General features: G+C 65.4%; 1 protein-coding gene and 1 long non-coding RNA gene across 2 annotated transcripts; both read right to left on the reverse strand.

Moving 5' to 3' along the window:
- Positions 1-20,320, reverse strand: SCN1B (sodium voltage-gated channel beta subunit 1). The gene is made up of 6 exons (XM_069774618.1): positions 19,861-20,320; positions 19,666-19,820; positions 14,957-15,123; positions 5,806-6,046; positions 2,775-2,910; positions 1-189 (listed from the first exon to the last, which is right to left on the reverse strand). The coding sequence occupies exons 2-6, from the start codon at positions 19,706-19,708 to the stop codon at positions 123-125; spliced, it is 654 nt and encodes a 217-aa protein (XP_069630719.1). The 5' UTR covers positions 19,709-19,820; positions 19,861-20,320; the 3' UTR covers positions 1-122.
- Positions 6,091-8,388, reverse strand: LOC138683094 (uncharacterized). Its single transcript, XR_011322847.1, has 3 exons — positions 8,179-8,388; positions 7,499-7,529; positions 6,091-7,312 (listed from the first exon to the last, which is right to left on the reverse strand). It is a non-coding gene; the product is annotated as an uncharacterized lncRNA (long non-coding RNA).
- Positions 20,321-21,812: the final 1,492 nt, after the last annotated feature.

Below are 21,812 nucleotides of genomic sequence, written 5' to 3' on the forward strand. Positions count from 1 at the left end.
GTGGGGGGGGTGCTGGGTGGGTGGGTGGGGGGGGAAGTGGGTGCTGGGTGCCCCCCCCCCCCCTCGGGAGGGGTTTATTGCAGTTTTTTTTTGGGGGGGGGGGCGGGTAGCACCCCTGGGGGCTATTCGGCCACCTGCACCCCGGCGCAGTTCTCTTTGCTCTCCGAGGTGATGGCCAGGTACTCCGACCTGGGGGGGGAGCGGGGTTAGGGGGGGGGCACCCCCCCCTTCTTGCACCCCCATTACACCCCAGACCCCCTTCTTGCACCCCTATACCCCCACACCCCTCTTACACCCCTGTACCCCCCTCTTGCACCCCCCATATGCCTCTATACCCCCTTCTTGCACCCCTATTTCCCCCCACACCCCCGTATTACACCCCTTTACCCCCTTCTTGCACCCCCATACCCCCTATTACACCCCTTTACCCCCTTCTTGCACCCCCATACCCCCCTATTACACCCCACTACACCCCCCTATTCCCCCCATACCCCCCTATTACACCCCTATACACCCCATACCCCCCTATTACACCCCTATACACCCCCATACCCCCCTACACCCCCCTTCCACCCCCCCTATTCCCCCCATACCCCCCTATAACACCCCTTTGCCCCCTTTTTTCACCCCTACACCCCCCACTACACCCCCCTATTCCCCCCATACCCCCCTATTACACCCCTATTCCCCCCCATACCCCCCTATTACACCCCTATACACCCCCATACCCCCTATTACACCCCTATTCCCCCCATACCCCCCTATAACACCCCTTTGCCCCCTTCTTGCACCCCTACACCCCCCTTTCACCCCCCTATTCCCCCCATACCCCCCTCTTACACCCCTATACACCCCCATACCCCCCTACACCCCCCTATTCCCCCCATACCCCCCTATAACACCCCTTTGCCCCCTTTTTTCACCCCTACACCCCCCACTACACCCCCCTATTCCCCCCATACCCCCCTATTACACCCCTATTCCCCCCCATACCCCCCTATTACACCCCTATACACCCCCATACCCCCCTATTACACCCCTATTCCCCCCATACCCCCCTATAACACCCCTTTACCCCCTTTTTTTCACCCCTAAACCCCCACTACACCCCCCTATTCCCCCCATACCCCCCTCTTACACCCCTATACACCCCCATACCCCCCTACACCCCCCTTTCACCCCCCTATTCCCTCCATACCCCCCCATTACACCCCTTTACCCCCTTCTTGCACCCGTACACCCCCTTTTACCCCCTTCTTGCACCCCTATTCCCCCCCATACCCCCCTATTACACCCCACTACACCCCCCTATTCCACCCCTATACACCCCCATACCCCCCTACACTCCCCTTCCACCCCCCTATTCCCCCCATACCCCCCTATAACACCCCTTTGCCCCCTTCTTGCACCCCTACACCCCCCTTCCACCCCCCTATTCCCTCCATACCCCCCCCATTACACCCCTTTACCCCCTTCTTGCACCCGTACACCCCCTTTTACCCCCTTCTTGCACCCCTATTCCCCCCCATACCCCCCTATTACACCCCACTACACCCCCCTATTCCCCCCATACCCCCCTATTACACCCCTATACACCCCCATACCCCCCTACACCCCCCTTCCACCCCCCTATTCCCCCCATACCCCCCTATAACACCCCTTTACCCCCTTTTTTCACCCCTACACCCCCCACTACACCCCCCTATTCCCCCCATACCCCCCTATTACACCCCTATTCCCCCCCATACCCCCCTATTACACCGCTATACACCCCCATACCCCCCTATTACACCCCTATTCCCCCCCATACCCCCCTATAACACCCCTTTGCCCCCTTCTTGCACCCCTACACCCCCCTTTCACCCCCCTATTCCCCCCATACCCCCCTATTACACCCCTATACACCCCCATACCCCCCTATTACACCCCTATACACCCCCATACCCCCCTACACCCCCCTTCCACCCCCCTATTCCCTCCATACCCCCCCATTACACCCCTTTACCCCCTTCTTGCACCCGTACACCCCCTTTTACCCCCTTCTTGCACCCCTATTCCCCCCCATACCCCCCTATTACACCCCACTACACCCCCCTATTCCCCCCATACCCCCCTATTACACCCCTATTCCCCCCCATACCCCCCTATTACACCCCTATTCCCCCCATACCCCCCTATAACACCCCTTTGCCCCCTTCTTGCACCCCTACACCCCCCTTTCACCCCCCTATTCCCCCCATACCCCCTATAACACCCCTATACACCCCCATACCCCGCTACACCCCCCTTCCACCCCCCTATTCCCCCCATACCCCCCTATAACACCCCTTTGCCCCCTTTTTTCACCCCTACACCCCCCACTACACCCCCCTATTCCCCCCATACCCCCCTATAACACCCCTTTGCCCCCTTCTTGCACCCCTACACCCCCCTTTCACCCCCCTATTCCCCCCATACCCCCCTCTTACACCCCTATACACCCCCATACCCCACCCCCCTATTCCCCCCCATACCCCCCTATTACACCCCTATTCCCCCCCCATACCCCCCTCTTACACCCCTATACACCCCCATACCCCCCTACACCCCCCTATTCCCCTCCATACCCCCCTATTACACCCCACTACACCCCCCTATTCCCCCCCATCCCCCCCTTCCACCCCCCTATTCCCCCCCATTACACCCCCCACCCCCCCCCCTATATCCCCTATAACCCCCCCCCAGCCCCTCCCTCTGCCCCCCGGCCCCTCCCCGCCCCGTCCCCGCCCACTCACGCGCTGTCGGGGGGCGGGGCGGCGGCCGCCACCTTGCGGTAGCAGTAGAGCATCTCGGCGGCCAGCCAGAGGGTGAGCACCACGATCAGGACGTACATCAGGATCTCCGACACGATCGACGCCAGGTCCCGCCGCGCTGACGGCCCCACCGGGGATTCGAAACCCGCGGCCCCGACGGGGAGGGGGGGGGGGGGGAACAACGACAACAACCACAAAACAAACCCCCGCCGCTCGCCCCGCCCACTCGCGGCGGGGCAACGCCCCCCCCGCCCCCCCCCGCGTCTTCCCTGCTGGACCCCCTGCGTGGCTCCGCCCACCGGCGGCGGATAAGCCACGCCCCCCCGCCCGAGGACGCCTTGCCTGGCGAAGCGCCCCGCCCCCTGGCTGAGCCCCTGCCCCGCCCCCCGCTGGGCCACGCCCCCCCGGCTAAGACCCGCCCCTCCAACCCACCTTACCCCACTCCCTTCTAAAGCCACAAGCCCACCCCTAGCCACGCCCCCCGCTAAGCCACACCCATACTAAGCCCCGCCCCTCCCAACCCACCTTCCCCCACTCCCTTCTAATGCCACAAGGCCACCCCCTAGCCACGCCTCTGCTAAGCCACACCCCTACTAAGCCCCACCCCTCCCAACCCCACTTTACCCCACTCCCTTCTAATGCCACAAGCCCACCCCTAGCCCACGCCCCCGCTAAGCCACACCCATACTAAGCCCCGCCCCTCCAACCCCACCTTACCCCACTCCCTTCTAATGCCACAAGCCCACCCCCTAGCCACGCCCCCGCTAAGCCACACCCCTACTAAGCCCCGCCCCTCCAACCCACCTTGCCCCACTCCCTTCTAATGCCACAAGGCCACCCCCTAGCCACGCCTCTGCTAAGCCACACCCCTACTAAGCCCCACCCCTCCCAACCCACTTTACCCCACTCCCTTCTAATGCCACAAGCCACCCCTAGCCACGCCCCCGCTAAGCCACACCCATACTAAGCCCCGCCCCTCCAACCCACCTTGCCCCACTCCCTTCTAATGCCACAAGCCCCACCCTAGCCACGCCCCGCCTAAGCCACACCCCTACTAAGCCACGCCCCTCCAACCCACCTTACCCCACTCCCTTCTAACGCCACAAGGCCACCCCCTAGCCACGCCCCCGCTAAGCCACACCCCTACTAAGCCCCGCCCCTCCTAACCCACTTTACCCCACTCCCTTCTAATGCCACAAGCCACCCCTAGCCACGCCCCCGCTAAGCCACACCCCTACTAAGCCCGCCCCTCCAACCCACCTTGCCCCACTCCCTTCTAATGCCACAAGCCCACCCCCAGCCACGCCCCTGTTAAGCCACGCCCCGTTAAAACCCCACCCCCAACCCACCTCTTTACCCCACTCCCTTCTAATGCCACAAGCCCACCCCCTAGCCACGCCCCCTTGCTAAGCCACGCCCTCCGCCCTAAGCACCGCCCCCGGGCACCCCATCTCCACTCAACTCCCCCCCACCAAGCCAGGCCCCTCCCACACCCCTCCCAAGCCACGCCCCCTGAACTAAACCCCGCCCCCTCAAACCACCTCCTTGCCCCGTTCCCACAAGCCCAAACCACGCCCCTCTCAAGCCCCTCCCTCCACAAACCCCGCCCCCAGCCACGCCCCCTGCCTGAATCCACGCCCCCTCACCCCCCCCTCCAGACCCCCTACTCTATCCCCTTCCCCCCTTCCCAGCCCCCCTCCGGGCCCCACCCTGAGCCCCACCCACCCCAAACCCCGCCCCTCTCGAAGCCACGCCCCGGTCTCAAGCCACGCCCCTCGCCTGAAGCCACGCCCCCTCACCCCCCCTCCATAGCCCCTAGTCCATCCCCTTCCCCTTCCCCACCCCCTCCCAGCCCCACCCACCCCAACCCCTGCCCTCAGCCACGCCCCCGCCTCAAGCCACGCCCCCTGCCTCAAGCCACGCCCTCCCTGCCTCAAGCCACGCCCCCTCAGCCCCCCTCCATAGCCCCTACTCCATCCCCTTCCCACCCCCTCCCGGCCCCACCCGAGCCCCACCCACCCCAACCCCGCCCCTCTCCAAGCCACGCCCCCTGCCTCAAGCCACTCCCTCCCTGCCTCAAGCCACGCCCTCTGCCTCAAGCCACGCCCTCCCCTGCCTCAAGCCACCGCCCCCTCACCCCCTCCACACCCCCTACTCCATCCCCTTCCCCCTTCCCACCCCTTCCCAGCCCCACCCACCCCAACGCCCTGCCTCAAGCACGCCCTCCCTGCCTCAAGCCACGCCCCCTCAGCCCCCCTCCATACCCCCTACTCCATCCCCTTCCCACCCCCTCCCGGCCCCACCCACCCCAAACCCCGCCCCTCTCCAAGCCACGCCCTCTGCCTCAAGCCACGCCCCCTGCCTCAAGCCACGCCCCCTCACCCCCCTCCACACCCCCTACTCCACCCCCTTCCCCCTTCCAGCCCCACCCACCCCAAACCCCGCCCCTCTCCAAGCCACGCCCTCTGCCTCAAGCCACGCCCTCCCTGCCTCAAGCCACGCCCCCTGACCCCCCCTCCACACCCCCTAGTCCATCCCCTTCCCCTTCCCACCCCCTTCCCCAGCCCCACCCACCCACCCCAACCCCCCGCCTCAAGCCACGCCCTCCCTGCCTCAAGCCACGCCCCTGACCCCCCTCCACACCCCCTACTCCCATCCCCTTCCCCCTTCCCACCCTTCCCGCCCCACGCACCCCAACTCCCGCCTCAAGCCACGCCCTCCCGCCTCAAGCCACGCCCCCTCAGCCCCCCTCCACACCCCCTACTCCATCCCCTTCCCACCCCCTCCCGGCCCCACCCACCCCAAACCCCGCCCCTCTCCAAGCCACGCCCTCTGCATCAAGCCACGCCCCCTGCCTCAAGCCACGCCCTCCCTGCCTCAAGCCACGCCCCCTCACCCCCCCTCCACACCCCCTAGTCCATCCCCTTCCCCCCTTCCCACCCCCTCCCGGCCCCCTCCCGGCCCCACCCCGAGCCCCGCCCCCGAGCCCCGCCCTCCCCCAAGCCCCGCCCACCGCTCTCGACGACGGCCAGCCGCAGGGTCTTGTTGCGGGCCAGGCTGTAGACGTAGCCCTCGAAGGTGAGGTTGCGGCGGAGGCGGCAGACGTAGAGGCCGGCGTGGGGCCGCCCCACGGCCTCCAGGCGCACCGAGAGGTCCTGCAGGTCCCGCGTCCCCCGCGAGCCGTTCCAGGCCAGCACCCCCGCGAAGGGGCCCGGGGCCACCCACTGGCCCTCCTCCGGGTGGTAGTGGAGGATCTGGGCCGGGGCAAGCACCAGTAAGGCGCTGGGACAAGGCCCGGCGGCTCCCAGGACCTTGCCAGTAAGCCTCGGGGCCAACCAGTACCTCTCCAGTAACCCTCGGGGCCGACAAGTACCTCTCCAGTAACCCTCAGCGTCTCCCAGTATCTTTCCAGTAACCCTCAGCATCTCCCAGTACCTCTCCAGTAACCCTCAGCGTCTCCCAGTACCTCTCCAGTAACCCTCTGGGCCAACCAGTATCTTTCCAGTAACCCTCAGCATCTCCCAGTACCTTTCCAGTAACCCTCTGGGCCAACCAGTACCTCTCCAGTAACCCTCAGCGTCTCCCAGTACCTCTCCAGTAACCCTCAGTGTCTCCCAGTACCTCTCCAGTAACCCTCAGTGTCTCCCAGTACCTCTCCAGTAACCCTCTGGGCCAACCAGTATCTTTCCAGTAACCCTCAGGGCCAACCAGTACCTCTCCAGTAACCCTCAGCGTCTCCCAGTACCTTTCCAGTAACCCTCTGGGCCAACCAGTACCTCTCCAGTAACCCTCAGCGTCTCCCAGTACCTCTCCAGTAACCCTCAGTGTCTCCCAGTACCTCTCCAGTAACCCTCTGGGCCAACCAGTATCTTTCCAGTAACCCTCAGGGCCAACCAGTACCTCTCCAGTAACCCTCAGCGTCTCCCAGTACCTTTCCAGTAACCCTCTGGGCCAACCAGTACCTCTCCAGTAACCCTCAGCGTCTCCCAGTACCTCTCCAGTAACCCTCAGTGTCTCCCAGTACCTCTCCAGTAACCCTCTGGGCCAACCAGTATCTTTCCAGTAACCCTCAGGGCCAACCAGTACCTCTCCAGTAACCCTCAGCATCTCCCAGTACCTTTCCAGTAACCCTCAGCATCTCCCAGTACCTTTCCAGTAACCCTCAGGGCCAACCAGTACCTCTCCAGTAACCCTCAGCATCTCCCAGTACCTTTCCAGTAACCCTCAGCGTCTCCCAGTACCTCTCCAGTAACCCTCTGGGCCAACCAGTACCTCTCCAGTAACCCTCAGCGTCTCCCAGTACCTCTCCAGTAACCCTCAGCGTCTCCCAGTACCTTAACAGTAACCCTCTGGGCCAACCAGTATCTTTCCAGTAACCCTCAGCATCTCCCAGTACCTTTCCAGTAACACTTAGGGCCAACCAGTATCTCTCCAGTAACTCTTAGGGCCTCCCAGTACCTCTCCAGTAACCCTCTGGGCCAACCAGTATCCCTCCAGTAACTCTTAGGGCCTCCCAGTATCTCTCCAGTAACCCTCAGTGTCTCCCAGTACCTTTCCAGTAACCCTCAGTGTCTCCCAGTACCTTTCCAGTAACCCTCAGTGTCTCCCAGTACCTTTCCAGTAACCCTCAGCATCTCCCAGTACCTCTCCAGTAACCCTCAGCGTCTCCCAGTACCTCTCCAGTAACCCTCAGCGTCTCCCAGTACCTCTCCAGTAACCCTCAGCGTCTCCCAGTACCTTTCCAGTAACCCTCAGCGTCTCCCAGTACCTTTCCAGTAACCCTCAGCGTCTCCCAGTACCTCTCCAGTAACCCTCAGCATCTCCCAGTACCTTTCCAGTAACCCTCGGGGCCAACCAGTACCTTTCCAGTAACCCTCAGCGTCTCCCAGTACCTCTCCAGTAACCCTCTGGGCCAACCAGTACCTTTCCAGTAACCCTCAGCGTCTCCCAGTACCTTTCCAGTAACCCTCAGCATCTCCCAGTACCTTTCCAGTAACCCTCAGCGTCTCCCAGTACCTTTCCAGTAACCCTCAGCATCTCCCAGTACCTTTCCAGTAACCCTCTGGGCCAACCAGTATCTTTCCAGTAACCCTCAGTGTCTCCCAGTACCTCTCCAGTAACCCACAGTGTCTCCCAGTACCTCTCCAGTAACCCTCTGGGCCAACCAGTACCTTTCCAGTAACACTTAGGGCCAACCAGTATCTCTCCAGTAACTCTTAGGGCCTCCCAGTACCTTTCCAGTAACCCTCAGCATCTCCCAGTACCTTTCCAGTAACCCTCAGCGTCTCCCAGTACCTCTCCAGTAACCCTCTGGGCCAACCAGTACCTCTCCAGTAACCCTGTGTCTCCCAGTATGTCTCCAGTAACCCTCAGCATCTCCCAGTACCTTTCCAGTAACTCTCAGGGCCAACCAGTATCCCCAGTGCCTCCCAGTATCCCACCAGCACGTCTCCAGGACCCTCCAGTAGCCCCCCAGCACCTCCCCAGTATCTCTCCAGTAACCCTCAGGGCTGACCAGTGTCTCCAGTGCCACCCAGTATCCCCCCAGGACCTCCCCAGTAGCCCTCAGGGCCTCCCAGTATCTCCCCAGGGCCTCCCAGTATCTCTCCAGTGCCTCCCAGTGCCCCCTAGCACCTCCCCAGTGTCCCCCAGTAGCCACCAGTCTCCCCAGTGACTCCCAGTACCTCGCCAGTACCCCCCAGTATTGCTCCAGTAGCCCCCCGTGCCCCCCTGTACCCTCCCAGTGCCTCCAGTATCCCCCAGTGCCCCTCAGCATCTCCCCAGTACCTCCCCAGTATCCCCAGTGTTCCCCTGTATTTCCCCAGTGTCCCCCAGTACTCCCCAGTCCCTCCCAGTGCCCCCTAATGACCCCCCCAGTGCCCCAGTCCCTCCCAGCACCCCACCAGTCCCCCCCTGTACCCTTCCAGTTTCTCCCAGTCCCTCCCAGTGCCCCCTGTAACGCCCCCAGCACCCTCCATAACGCACTCCCAATCCCTCCCAGTGACTTCCAGTCCCTCCCAGTAGCCCCCAAGTGCCCTCCAGTGCCTCCCAGTCCCGCTCCTGCCCTCCCAGTGCCCCCCAGTAACCCCCAGTCCGCCTCAGCACTCCCCTAATGCCCTCCCAGTGCCTCCCAGTCCCTCCCAGCACCCTGCTACTGTCCTCCCAGTCTCCGACAGTGCTTCCCCAGTACACCCCAGTGCCCTCCCAGTACTGCCCAGTGCCTCCCACTAAACCCCCCAGTGACTCTCAGTGCCCCCCCAGTGCTCCCCAATATCCTCCCAGTGCCTCCCAGCACCCCTAATGTCCTCCCAGTCCCCTCCAATCACTCCCAGTCCCCCCCAGTCCCTCCCAGTACCCCCCTACTGCCCTCCCAGTCCCCCCCAGTGCCCTCCCAGTACTCCCCAGTGCCCTCCCAGTGCCTCCCTAAATCATCCCAGCGCCTCCCAGCACCCCTTACTACCCTCCAGCCCTTCCCAGCACCTCCCAGTGCCCTCCCAGTACTCCCCAGTGCCTCCCAGTAGCACCCAGTGCCTCCCAGTCCTACTCAGCACCCACCAATATCCTCCCAGTGCCTCCCAGCACCCCCTTACTACCCTCCCAGTCCCCCAGTGCCTCCCAGTACTCCCCAGCTCCCTCCCAGTGCCCCCTACTGCCCTCCCAGTACTCCCCAGTGCCTCCCTAAACCATCCCAGCGCCTCCCAGCACCCCCTTACTACCCTCCCAGCACCTCCCAGTGCCCTCCCAGTACTCCCCAGTTCCCTCCCAGTGCCCCTACTGCCCTCCCAGTACTCCCAGTTCCCTCTCAGTCCCCCCCAGTTCCCTCCCAGTACTACCCAGTGCCTCTCAGAGCCCCTCAGTGCCCCCCTAAACCACCCCACCGCCTTCCCAGCACCCCCTTACTACCCTCCAGCACCTCCCAGTTCCCTCCCAGTGCCCCCTACTGCCCTCCCAGTGCCCCCTACTGCCCTCCCAGTACTCCCAGTTCCCTCTCAGTCCCCCCCAGTGCCTTCCCAGTCCCCCCCAGTTCCCTCCCAGTACTACCCAGTGCCTCTCAGAGCCCCCTCAGTGCCCCCCTAAACCTTCCCAGCACCTCCCAGCACCCCCTTACTACCCTCCCAGCACCTCCCAGTTCCCTCCCAGTCCCCCCTACTGCCCTCCAGTGCCCCCTACTGCCCCTCCCAGTACTCCCAGTGCCTTCCCAGTCCCCCCCAGTTCCCTCCCAGTACTACCCAGTGCCTCTCAGAGCCCCTCAGTGCCCCCCTAAACCTTCCCAGCACCTCCCAGCACCCCCTTACTACCCTCCCAGCACCTCCCAGTTCCCTCCCAGTGCCCCCTACTGCCCTCCCAGTGCCCCCTACTGCCCTCCCAGTACTCCCAGTGCCTTCCCAGTCCCCCCCAGTTCCCTCCCAGTACCCCCCAGTGCCTCTCAGAGCCCCTCAGTGCCCCCCTAAACCACCCCACCGCCTCCCAGCACCCCCTTACTACCCTCCCAGCACCTCCCAGTTCCCTCCCAGTGCCCCCTACTGCCCTCCCAGTGCCCCCCTACTGCCCTCCCAGTACTCCCAGTTCCCTCTCAGTCCCCCCAGTGCCTTCCCAGTCCCCCCCAGTTCCTCCCAGTACTACCCAGTGCCTCTCAGAGCCCCTCAGTGCCCCCCTAAACCTTCCCAGCACCTCCCAGCACCCCCTTACTACCCTCCCAGCACCTCCCAGTTCCCTCCCAGTCCCCCTACTGCCCTCCCAGTGCCCCCTACTGCCCTCCCAGTACTCCCAGTGCCTTCCCAGTCCCCCCCAGTTCCCTCCCAGTACTACCCAGTGCCTCTCAGAGCCCCCTCAGTGCCCCCTAAACCTTCCAGCACCTCCCAGCACCCCCTTACTACCCTCCCAGCACCTCCCAGTTCCCTCCCCAGTGCCCCCTACTGCCCCTCCCAGTGCCCCCTACTGCCCTCCCAGTACTCCCAGTGCCTTCCCAGTCCCCCCCCAGTTCCCTCCCAGTACCCCCCCAGTGCCTCTCAGAGCCCCTCAGTGCCCCCCTAAACCACCCCCCACCGCCTCCCAGCACCCCCTTACTACCCTCCCAGCACCTCCCAGTTCCCTCCCAGTGCCCCCTACTGCCCTCCCAGTGCCCCCTACTGCCCTCCCAGTACTCCCAGTTCCCTCTCAGTCCCCCCCAGTGCCTTCCCAGTCCCCCCCCAGTTCCCTCCCAGTACTACCCAGTGCCTCTCAGAGCCCCTCAGTGCCCCCCTAAACCTTCCCAGCACCTCCCAGCACCCCCTTACTACCCTCCCAGCACCTCCCAGTTCCCTCCCAGTCCCCCCCTACTGCCCTCCCAGTACTCCCAGTTCCCTCTCAGTCCCCCCCAGTTCCCTCCCAGTACCCCCCAGTGCCTCTCAGAGCCCCTCAGTGCCCCCTAAACCACCCCACCGCCTCCCAGCACCCCCTTACCACCCTCCCAGCACCTCCCAGTTCCCTCCCAGTGCCCCCTACTGCCCTCCCAGTGCCCCCTACTGCCCTCCCAGTACTCCCAGTTCCCTCTCAGTCCCCCCCCAGTGCCTTCCCAGTCCCCCCCAGTTCCCTCCCAGTACTACCCAGTGCCCTCTCAGAGCCCCTCAGTGCCCCCCTAAACCTTCCCAGCACCTCCCAGCACCCCCTTACTACCCTCCCAGCACCTCCCAGTTCCCTCCCAGTGCCCCCTACTGCCCTCCCAGTGCCCCCTACTGCCCTCCCAGTACTCCCAGTTCCCTCTCAGTCCCCCCCAGTTCCCTCCCAGTACCCCCCAGTGCCTCTCAGAGCCCCTCAGTGCCCCCCTAAACCACCCCAACCGCTTCCCAGCACCCCCTTACTACCCTCCCAGCACCTCCAGTTCCCTCCCAGTGCCCCCTACTGCCCTCCCAGTACTCCCAGTTCCCTCTCAGTCCCCCCCAGTTCCCTCCCAGTACCCCCCAGTGCCTCTCAGAGCCCCTCAGTGCCCCCCTAACCTTCCCAGCACCCTCCCAGCACCCCCTTACCACCCTCCCAGCCCCTCCCAGTTCCCTCCCAGTGCCCCCCTACTGCCCTCCCCAGTGCCCCCTACTGCCCTCCCAGTACTCCCAGTTCCCTCTCAGTCCCCCCCAGTGCCTTCCCAGTCCCCCCCAGTTCCCTCCCAGTACTACCCAGTGCCTCTCAGAGCCCCTCAGTGCCCCCTAAACCTTCCCAGCACCTCCCAGCACCCCCTTACTACCCTCCCAGCACCTCCCAGTTCCCTCCCAGTGCCCCCTACCTGCCCTCCCAGTGCCCCCTACTGCCCTCCCAGTACTCCCAGTGCCTTCCAGTCCCCCCCAGTTCCCTCCCAGTACCCCCCAGTGCCTCTCAGAGCCCCTCAGTGCCCCCTAAACCACCCCACCGCCTCCCAGCACCCCCTTACCACCCTCCAGCACCTCCCAGTTCCCTCCCAGTGCCCCCTACTGCCCTCCCAGTGCCCCTACTGCCCTCCCAGTACTCCCAGTTCCCTCTCAGTCCCCCCCAGTGCCTTCCCAGTCCCCCCAGTTCCCTCCCAGTACTACCCAGTGCCTCTCAGAGCCCCTCAGTGCCCCCCTAAACCTTCCCAGCACCTCCCAGCACCCCCTTACCACCCTCCCAGCACCTCCAGTTCCCTCCCAGTGCCCCCTACTGCCCTCCCAGTGCCCCCTACTGCCCTCCCAGTACTCCCAGTGCCCTTCCCAGTCCCCCCCAGTTCCCTCCCAGTACTACCCAGTGCCTCTCAGAGCCCCTCAGTGCCCCCCTAAACCTTCCCAGCACCTCCCAGCACCCCCTTACTACCCTCCCAGCACCTCCCAGTTCCCTCCCAGTCCCCCCTACTGCCCTCCCAGTGCCCCCTACTGCCCTCCCAGTACTCCCAGTTCCCTCTCAGTCCCCCCCAGTTCCCTCCCAGTACCCCCCAGTGCCTCTCAGAGCCCCTCAGTGCCCCCTAAACCACCCCACCGCCTCCCAGCACCCCCTTACCACCCTCCCAGCACCTCCCAGTTCCCCTCCCAGTGCCCCCTACTGCCCTCCAGTGCCCCCTACTGCCCTCCCAGTACTCCAGTTCCCTCTCAGTCCCCCCCAGTGCCTTCCCAGTCCCCCCCAGTTCCCTCCCAGTACTACCCAGTGCCTCTCAGAGCCCCTCAGTGCCCCCCTAAACCTTCCCAGCACCTCCCAGCACCCCCTTACTACCCTCCCAGCACCTCCCAGTTCCCTCCCAGTGCCCCCTACTGCCCTCCCAGTGCCCCCTACTGCCCTCCCAGTACTCCCAGTTCCCTCTCAGTCCCCCCCAGTTCCCTCCCAGTACCCCCCAGTGCCTCTCAGAGCCCCTCAGTGCCCCCCTAAACCACCCCACCGCTTCCCAGCACCCCCTTACTACCCTCCCAGCACCTCCCAGTTCCCTCCCAGTGCCCCCTACTGCCCTCCCAGTACTCCCAGTTCCCTCTCAGTCCCCCCCAGTTCCCTCCCAGTAACCCCCCAGTGCCTCTCAGAGCCCCTCAGTGCCCCCCTAAACCTTCCAGCACCTCCCAGCACCCCCTTACCACCCTCCCAGCCCCTCCCAGTTCCCTCCCAGTGCCCCCTACTGCCCTCCCAGTGCCCCCTACTGCCCTCCCAGTACTCCCAGTTCCCTCTCAGTCCCCCCCAGTGCCTTCCCAGTCCCCCCCAGTTCCCTCCCAGTACTACCCAGTGCCTCTCAGAGCCCCTCAGTGCCCCCCTAAACCTTCCCAGCACCTCCCAGCACCCCCTTACTACCCTCCCAGCACCTCCCAGTTCCCTCCCAGTGCCCCCTACTGCCCTCCCAGTGCCCCCTACTGCCCTCCCAGTACTCCCAGTGCCTTCCCAGTCCCCCCCAGTTCCCCTCCCAGTACCCCCCAGTGCCTCTCAGAGCCCCTCAGTGCCCCCTAAACCACCCCACCGCCTCCCAGCACCCCCTTACCACCCTCCCAGCACCTCCCAGTTCCCTCCCAGTGCCCCCCTACTGCCCTCCCAGTGCCCCCTACTGCCCTCCCAGTACTCCCAGTTCCCTCTCAGTCCCCCCCAGTGCCTTCCCAGTCCCCCCCAGTTCCCTCCCAGTACTACCCAGTGCCTCTCAGAGCCCCTCAGTGCCCCCCTAAACCTTCCCAGCACCTCCCAGCACCCCCTTACCACCCTCCCAGCACCTCCCAGTTCCCTCCCAGTGCCCCCTACTGCCCTCCCAGTGCCCCCTACTGCCCTCCCAGTACTCCCAGTGCCTTCCAGTCCCCCCCAGTTCCCTCCCAGTACTACCCAGTGCCTCTCAGAGCCCCTCAGTGCCCCCCTAAACCTTCCCAGCACCTCCCAGCACCCCCTTACTACCCTCCCAGCACCTCCCAGTTCCCTCCCAGTCCCCCCTACTGCCCCTCCCAGTGCCCCCTACTGCCCTCCCAGTACTCCCAGTTCCCTCTCAGTCCCCCCCAGTTCCCTCCCAGTACCCCCCAGTGCCTCTCAGAGCCCCTCAGTGCCCCCTAAACCACCCCACCGCCTCCCAGCACCCCCTTACCACCCTCCCAGCACCTCCCAGTTCCCTCCCAGTGCCCCCTACTGCCCTCCCAGTGCCCCCTACTGCCCTCCCAGTACTCCCAGTTCCCTCTCAGTCCCCCCCAGTGCCTTCCCAGTCCCCCCCAGTTCCCTCCCAGTACTACCCAGTGCCTCTCAGAGCCCCTCAGTGCCCCCCTAAAACCTTCCAGCACCTCCCAGCACCCCCTTACTACCCTCCCAGCACCTCCCAGTTCCCTCCCAGTGCCCCCTACTGCCCTCCCAGTGCCCCCTACTGCCCTCCCAGTACTCCCAGTGCCTTCCCAGTCCCCCCCCAGTTCCCTCCCAGTACTACCCAGTGCCTCTCAGAGCCCCTCAGTGCCCCCCTAAACCTTCCCAGCACCTCCCAGCACCCCCTTACCACCCTCCCAGCACCTCCCAGTTCCCTCCCAGTCCCCCCTACTGCCCTCCCAGTACTCCCAGTTCCCTCTCAGTCCCCCCCCAGTTCCCTCCCAGTACCCCCCAGTGCCTCTCAGAGCCCCTCAGTGCCCCCCTAAACCACCCCACCGCCTCCCAGCACCCCCTTACCACCCTCCCAGCCCCTCCCAGTCCCCCCCAGCGCCTCCCAGTGCCTCCCAGCGCCCTTCCCAGTGCCTCCCAGCGCCTCCCAGTACCTTCTGGAAATGGGGAGCCCCCTCGGGGCGGAAGAACCACTCGCTCTCGGCCTCGGCGGTGGTCTCGCTGCGGCGCTTGCAGGCGATGCAGAGCAGGCGGAAGGGGGCCCCCAAAACCGCCTCCGTCCCCGAAGCCACCTCCACGCAACCCCCCCGCGCCCCCCCGGCTGTGGGGGGGGGGACACACACACGAGGGGGTCACCCCCAAATCTGGGGGAGCCCCGAAAATTTGGGGGGGGGGGGACACACACCACCCCCCCCCAGTCCCCTAAAAAGTGGGGTCACCCCCCCATTTTAAAGAGGGGGGGGGAGATTGGGGTAGCCCTAGTCCGTCCCCCCCCCCCCCCCCGCCAAATTGGGGATGGGGGATACTGGGGTGGTGCTTGGGGGGGACGGGGGGATACTGGTGACACTGGGGGGGGACAGGGGATACTGGGGTGGAAATTGGGGGGGGACGGGGGATACTGGTGACACTGGGGGGGGGACGGGGGATACTGGGGTGGAATTGGGGGGGGGACAGGGGACACTGGTGACACTTGTGGGGGGGACAGGGGATACTGGTGACACTGGGGGGGGATGGGGGATACTGGTGACACTGGGGGGGGGACGGGGGATACTGGGGTGGAAATTGGGGGGGGACGGGGGATACTGGTGACACTGGGGGGGGGACGGGGGATACTGGGGTGGAAATTGGGGGGGGACGGGGGATACTGGTGACACTGGGGGGGGACGGGGGATACTGGGGTGGAAATTGGGGGGGGACGGGGGATACTGCTGACACTGGGGGGGGATGGGGGATACTGGTGACACTGGGGGGGACACGGGGGATACTGGGGTGGAAATTGGGGGGGGACAGGGGACACTGGTGACACTGGGGGGGGGACAGGGGGATACTGGGGTGGAAATTGGGGGGGGACAGGGGACACTGGTGACACTGGGGGGGGGGACAGGGGATACTGGGGTGGAAATTGGGGGGGGACGGGGGATACTGGTGACACTGGGGGGGACACGGGGGATACTGGGGTGGAAATTGGGGGGGGACGGGGGATACTGGTGACACTTGTGGGGGGGACAGGGGATACTGGTGACACTGGGGGGGGATGGGGGATACTGGTGACACTGGGGGGGGGACGGGGGATACTGGGGTGGAAATTGGGGGGGGACGGGGGATACTGGTGACACTGGGGGGGGGACGGGGGATACTGGGGTGGAAATTGGGGAGGGACGGGGGATACTGGTGACACTGGGGGGGGGGACAGGGGATACTGGGGTGGAAATTGGGGGGGGACAGGGGACACTGGTGACACTGGGGGGGGGACAGGGGATACTGGGGTGGAAATTGGGGGGGGACAGGGGACACTGGTGACACTGGGGGGGGGACAGGGGATACTGGGGTGGAAATTGGGGGGGGACGGGGGATACTGGTGACACTGGGGGGGGGGACAGGGGATACTGGGGTGGAAATTGGGGGGGGACAGGGGACACTGGTGACACTGGGGGGGGGACAGGGGATACTGGTGACACTGGGGGGGGGACAGGGGATACTGGGGTGGAAATTGGGGGGGGACAGGGGACACTGGTGACACTTGTGGGGGGGACAGGGGATACTGGTGACACTGGGGGGGGGGACGGGGGATACTGGGGTGGAAATTGGGGGGGGACAGGGGACACTGGTGACACTTGTGGGGGGGACAGGGGATACTGGTGACACTGGGGGGGGATGGGGGATACTGGTGACACTGGGGGGGGATGGGGGATACTGGTGACACTGGGGGGGGGACGGGGGATACTGGGGTGGAAATTGGGGGGGGACGGGGGATACTGGTGACACTGGGGGGGGGACGGGGGATACTGGGGTGGAAATTGGGGGGGGACGGGGGATACTGGTGACACTGGGGGGGGGACGGGGGATACTGGGGTGGAAATTGGGGGGGGGACAGGGGGACACTGGTGACACTTGTGGGGGGGACAGGGGATACTGGTGACACTGGGGGGGGACAGGGGATACTGGGGTGGAAATTGGGGGGGGACGGGGGATACTGGTGGCACTTGTGGGGGGGACGGGGGATACTGGTGACACTGGGGGGGGGACGGGGGATACTGGGGTGGAAACTGGGGGGGGACGGGGGACACTGGTGACACTTGTGGGGGGGACAGGGGATACTGGTGACACTGGGGGGGGACAGGGGATACTGGGGTGGAAATGGGGGGGGGACAGGGGACACTGGTGACACTTGTGGGGGGGACAGGGGATACTGGTGACACTGGGGGGGGACAGGGGATACTGGGGTGGAAATTGGGGGGGGACGGGGGATACTGGTGGCACTTGTGGGGGGGACGGGATACTGGTGGCACTGGGGGGACGGGGGATACTGGGGTGGCACTGGGGGGGGGACAGGGGACACTGGTGACACTGGGGGGGGACAGGGGATACTGGGGTGGAAATGGGGGGGGACAGGGGACACTGGTGACACGGGGGGGGACAGGGGACACCGGTGACACTTCTGGGGGGGCAGGGGATACTGGTGGCACTGGGGGGGGACAGGGGATACTGGGGTGGAACTTGGGGGGGGACAGGGGACACTGGTGGCACTGGGGGGGACGACAGGGGACACTGGGGTGGAACTTGGGGGGGGACAGGGGACACTGGTGACACTGGGGGGGACGGGGACACTGGTGGCACTTGTGGGGGGACAGGGGACACCGGTGACACTTCTAGGGGTGGTGGGGGCCACTGGTGACACTGTGGGGGGGGTGACAGGGGACACTGGTGACACTTGGGGGGACAAGGGACACTGGTGACACTGGGGTGGCACTTGGGGGGAGGATGGGGCCACTGGTGACACTTGGGGGGGGACAGGGGACAGTGGGGTGGCACTTGTGGGGGATGTGGGATACTGGTGACACTGGGGGGGGACAACAGGGGCCACTGGTGACACTTGGGGGGTGACAGGGGACACTGGTGACACCGGGGGGGTGACAGGGGACACCGGTGACAGTGGGGGGGGAGGACAGGGTCCACCAGTGACACTGTGGGGGGGTGACAGGGGACACTGGTGACACTGGGGGGGAGGACAGGGTCCACCAGTGACACTGTGGGGGGGTGACAGGGGGACACCAGTGACAGTGGGGGGGGAGGACAGGGTCCACCAGTGACACTGTGGGGGGGTGACAGGGGCCACTGGTGACACTGGGGGGGCGACAGGGGCCACTGGGGTGGCAATTGGGGGGGATGTGGGACACTGGTGACACTGTGGGGGGTGACAGGGGCCACTGGTGACACTGGGGGGGCGACAGGGGCCACTGGGGTGGCAATTGGGGGGGATGTGGGACACTGGTGACACTGGGGGTGGGTGACAGGGGACACTGGTGACACCGGGGGGGTGACAGGGGACACCGGTGACAGTGGGGGGGGAGGACAGGGTCCACCAGTGACACTGTGGGGGGGTGACAGGGGCCACTGGTGACACTGGGGGGGCGACAGGGGCCACTGGGGTGGCAATTGGGGGGGATGTGGGACACTGGTGACACTGTGGGGGGTGACAGGGGCCACTGGTGACACTGGGGGGGCGACAGGGGCCACTGGGGTGGCAATTCGGGGGGATGTGGGACACTGGTGACACTGGGGGTGGGTGACAGGGGACACTGGTGACACCGGGGGGGTGACAAGGGACACCGGTGACACTGGGGGGGGAGGACAGGGTCCACCAGTGACACTGTGGGGGGGTGACAGGGGCCACTGGTGACAGTGGGGGAGGGTGGCAGGGTCCACTGGTGACAGTGGGGGAGGGTGACAGTGGGGGGGTGGCACAGACTGCGGCAGAGACAGGTGACACCGCGGGGGGGGGAGGGTGACGCTGCAGAGGTGACAGGGGCCGGGAAAGGGGGACAGCGGGGGTGGCACTGGGGGGGGGGGGAATGTGATACTGGGTGACACTGGGGGGGGTGACAGTGGGGGGGGGAGAGGGGACACCGGGGGGGGGGGTGACACTTTTGGGGGGGGAAAGGGACACTTTGGGGGGGTAAGGGGACACTTTGGGGGGGTGTAAGGGGATGGGGGGGACAGGGGACACTGGGGGGGGACAGGGGACACTGGGGGGGGAGGTGACACTTTTTGGGGGGGAAAGGGACACTTTGGGGGGGTAAGGGGACACTTTGGGGGGGGACAGGGGATGGGGGGGACAGGGGACACTGGGGGGGACAGGGGACACTGGGGGGGGAGGTGACACTTTTGGGGGTAAAGGGACACTTTGGGGGGGGGACAGGGGATGGGGGGGACAGGGGACACTGGGGGGGGACAGGGGACACTTTTGGGGGGGGGTAAAGGGGACACTGGGGGGGGACAGGGGACACCGGGGGGGGAGGTGACACTTTTGGGGGGTAAAGGGACACTTTGGGGGGGGGGACTGGGGATGGGGGGGGACAGGGGACACTGGGGGGGGGACAGGGGATACTGGGGGGGGGAATAAGTGACACTGGGGGGGGTCAGGGGACATTATGGGGGGGACAGGGGACACTTTGGGGGGGTCAGGTGGCACTTGGGGGGGGTCAGGGGATACTGGGGGGGGGAATAAGAAACACTGGGGGGGTGAGGGGACACTTTGGGGGGGGACAGGGGACACTGGGGGGTGAGGGGACACTGGGGGGGGACAGGGGACACTGGGGGGTGAGGGGACACTGGGGGGGGGTCCCGTCCCGTCCGCACTCACCCATGAGGAGGCCGAAGAGGAGCGAGAGGCCGGGGAACAACATGGCGGGCCCGGTTCGGGCCGGGTTCGGGTAGGTTCGGCTGTCTCCGGAAAGGGGTTCGGGCTCGGTTCGGCTCTTTCCGGACGGGTACGGCTGGGTTCGGACCTCTTCGGACCTCTTCGGCTGGGTTCGGACCTCTTCGGACGGGTTCGGACCTCTTCGGACGGGTTCGGGTCCGGTTCGGGTCTCTCCGGCAGAGTTCGACGCAGTCCGGGCCGGGTTCGGCTCCCTTCGGGCCGGGTTCGGCTCCCTTCGGGCCGGGTTCGGGTCTCTCCGTCCCAAGTTTCCTCCTCCGGCCGTTCCCGCTCTTTCTCCTCAGAGCCGCGCCGTCCCCCCGCAGCCCCCAACCGGGGCCATGGGCCCCTTCCCCGCCGGATACCGGGGATCCCTCGGAGGTGAGGGGGGGGGGGGAACGGGGAACGGGGAGGGGACGGACGAAGAGACGAGCTCGGCCCGGGACGGGACGGAAAAGCCGGTTCAAGGCATGGCCGGCCCCGCTCCGGGGAGGGGGCTCCGGGCTTCGGCTCCGCTTCGGCTGCGCTCGGCTCGGGTTCGGCTGCGCTCGGCTCGGGTTCGGCTCGGGTTCGGCTGCGCTCGGTTCCTCTTCGGCTCGGGTTCGGCTGCGCTCGGCTCGGGTTCGGCTGAGCTCGGCTCGGGTTCGGCTGCGCTCGGCTCGGGTTCGGCTGCGCTCGGCTCGGGTTCGGCTCGGGTTCGGCTGCGCTCGGTTCCTCTTCGGCTCGGGTTCGGCTGCGCTCGGCTCGGGTTCGGCTGAGCTCGGCTCGGGTTCGGCTGCGCTCGGCTCGGGTTCGGTTCCGCTCGGTTCCTCTTCGGCTCGGGTTCGGCTGCGCTCGGCTCGGGTTCGGCTGAGCTCGGCTCGGGTTCGGCTGCGCTCGGCTCGGGTTCGGCTGCGCTCGGCTCGGGTTCGGTTCCGCTCGGTTCCTCTTCGGCTCCGGTTCGGCTCCGCTCGGCTCCGCTTCGGCTCGGCTCGAGTCCGGCGCAGTGCGGCGCCCGGGGATGGGGGGGGGGGGAATGCCGGCCCGTGACGCAACAAGGGGCGTGGCCAAGGCTCGGAGCTCCACCCCCCCACACCGTGTCCCCCAAGGGGGGGTCGTGGTGTCCCCAAAAGCCACCTCCGTGTCCGCACGGTTGTGCCCATGGACCCAAGATTGTCCCCATGTCCCCAAGATCATCCCCATGGACATCTCCGTGTCCCCAAGGTTGTCCCCATGTCCCCAAGATTGTCCCCATGGCGCCAAGATTGTCCCCATGTCCCCAAGATCATCCCTCTGGACATCTCCGTGTCCCCAACGTTGTCCCCATGGACCTCCCCGTGTCCTCATGATTGTCCCCATATCCCCAACGTTGTCCCCAAGATTGTCCCCATGTCCCCAAGATCATCCCTCTGGACATCTCCGTGTCCCCAACGTTGTCCCCATGGACCTCCCCGTGTCCTCATGATTGTCCCCATATCCCCAACGTTGTCCCCAAGATTGTCCCCATGTCCCCGAGATCATCCCTCTGGACATCTCCATGTCCCCAAGGTTGTCCCCATGTCCCCAAGGTTGTCCCCAAGATTGTCCCCATGGCGCCAAGATTGTCCCCATGTCCCCAAGATCATCCCTCTGGACATCTCCGTGTCCCCAACGTTGTCCCCATGGACCTCCCCGTGTCCTCATGATTGTCCCCATATCCCCAACGTTGTCCCCAAGATTGTCCCCATGTCCCCAAGATCATCCCTCTGGACATCTCCGTGTCCCCAACGTTGTCCCCATGGACCTCCCCGTGTCCTCATGATTGTCCCCATATCCCCAACGTTGTCCCCAAGATTGTCCCCATGTCCCCAAGATCATCCCTCTGGACATCTCCGTGTCCCCAACGTTGTCCCCATGGACCTCCCCGTGTCCTCATGATTGTCCCCATATCCCCAACGTTGTCCCCAAGATTGTCCCCATGTCCCCAAGATCATCCCTCTGGACATCTCCGTGTCCCCAACGTTGTCCCCATGGACCTCCCCGTGTCCTCATGATTGTCCCCATATCCCCAACGTTGTCCCCAAGATTGTCCCCATGTCCCCAAGATCATCCCTCTGGACATCTCCGTGTCCCCA

The sequence above is a fragment of the Haliaeetus albicilla genome, chromosome 31, assembly GCF_947461875.1.
Source record: "Haliaeetus albicilla chromosome 31, bHalAlb1.1, whole genome shotgun sequence".
NCBI lineage: Eukaryota > Metazoa > Chordata > Aves > Accipitriformes > Accipitridae > Haliaeetus > Haliaeetus albicilla.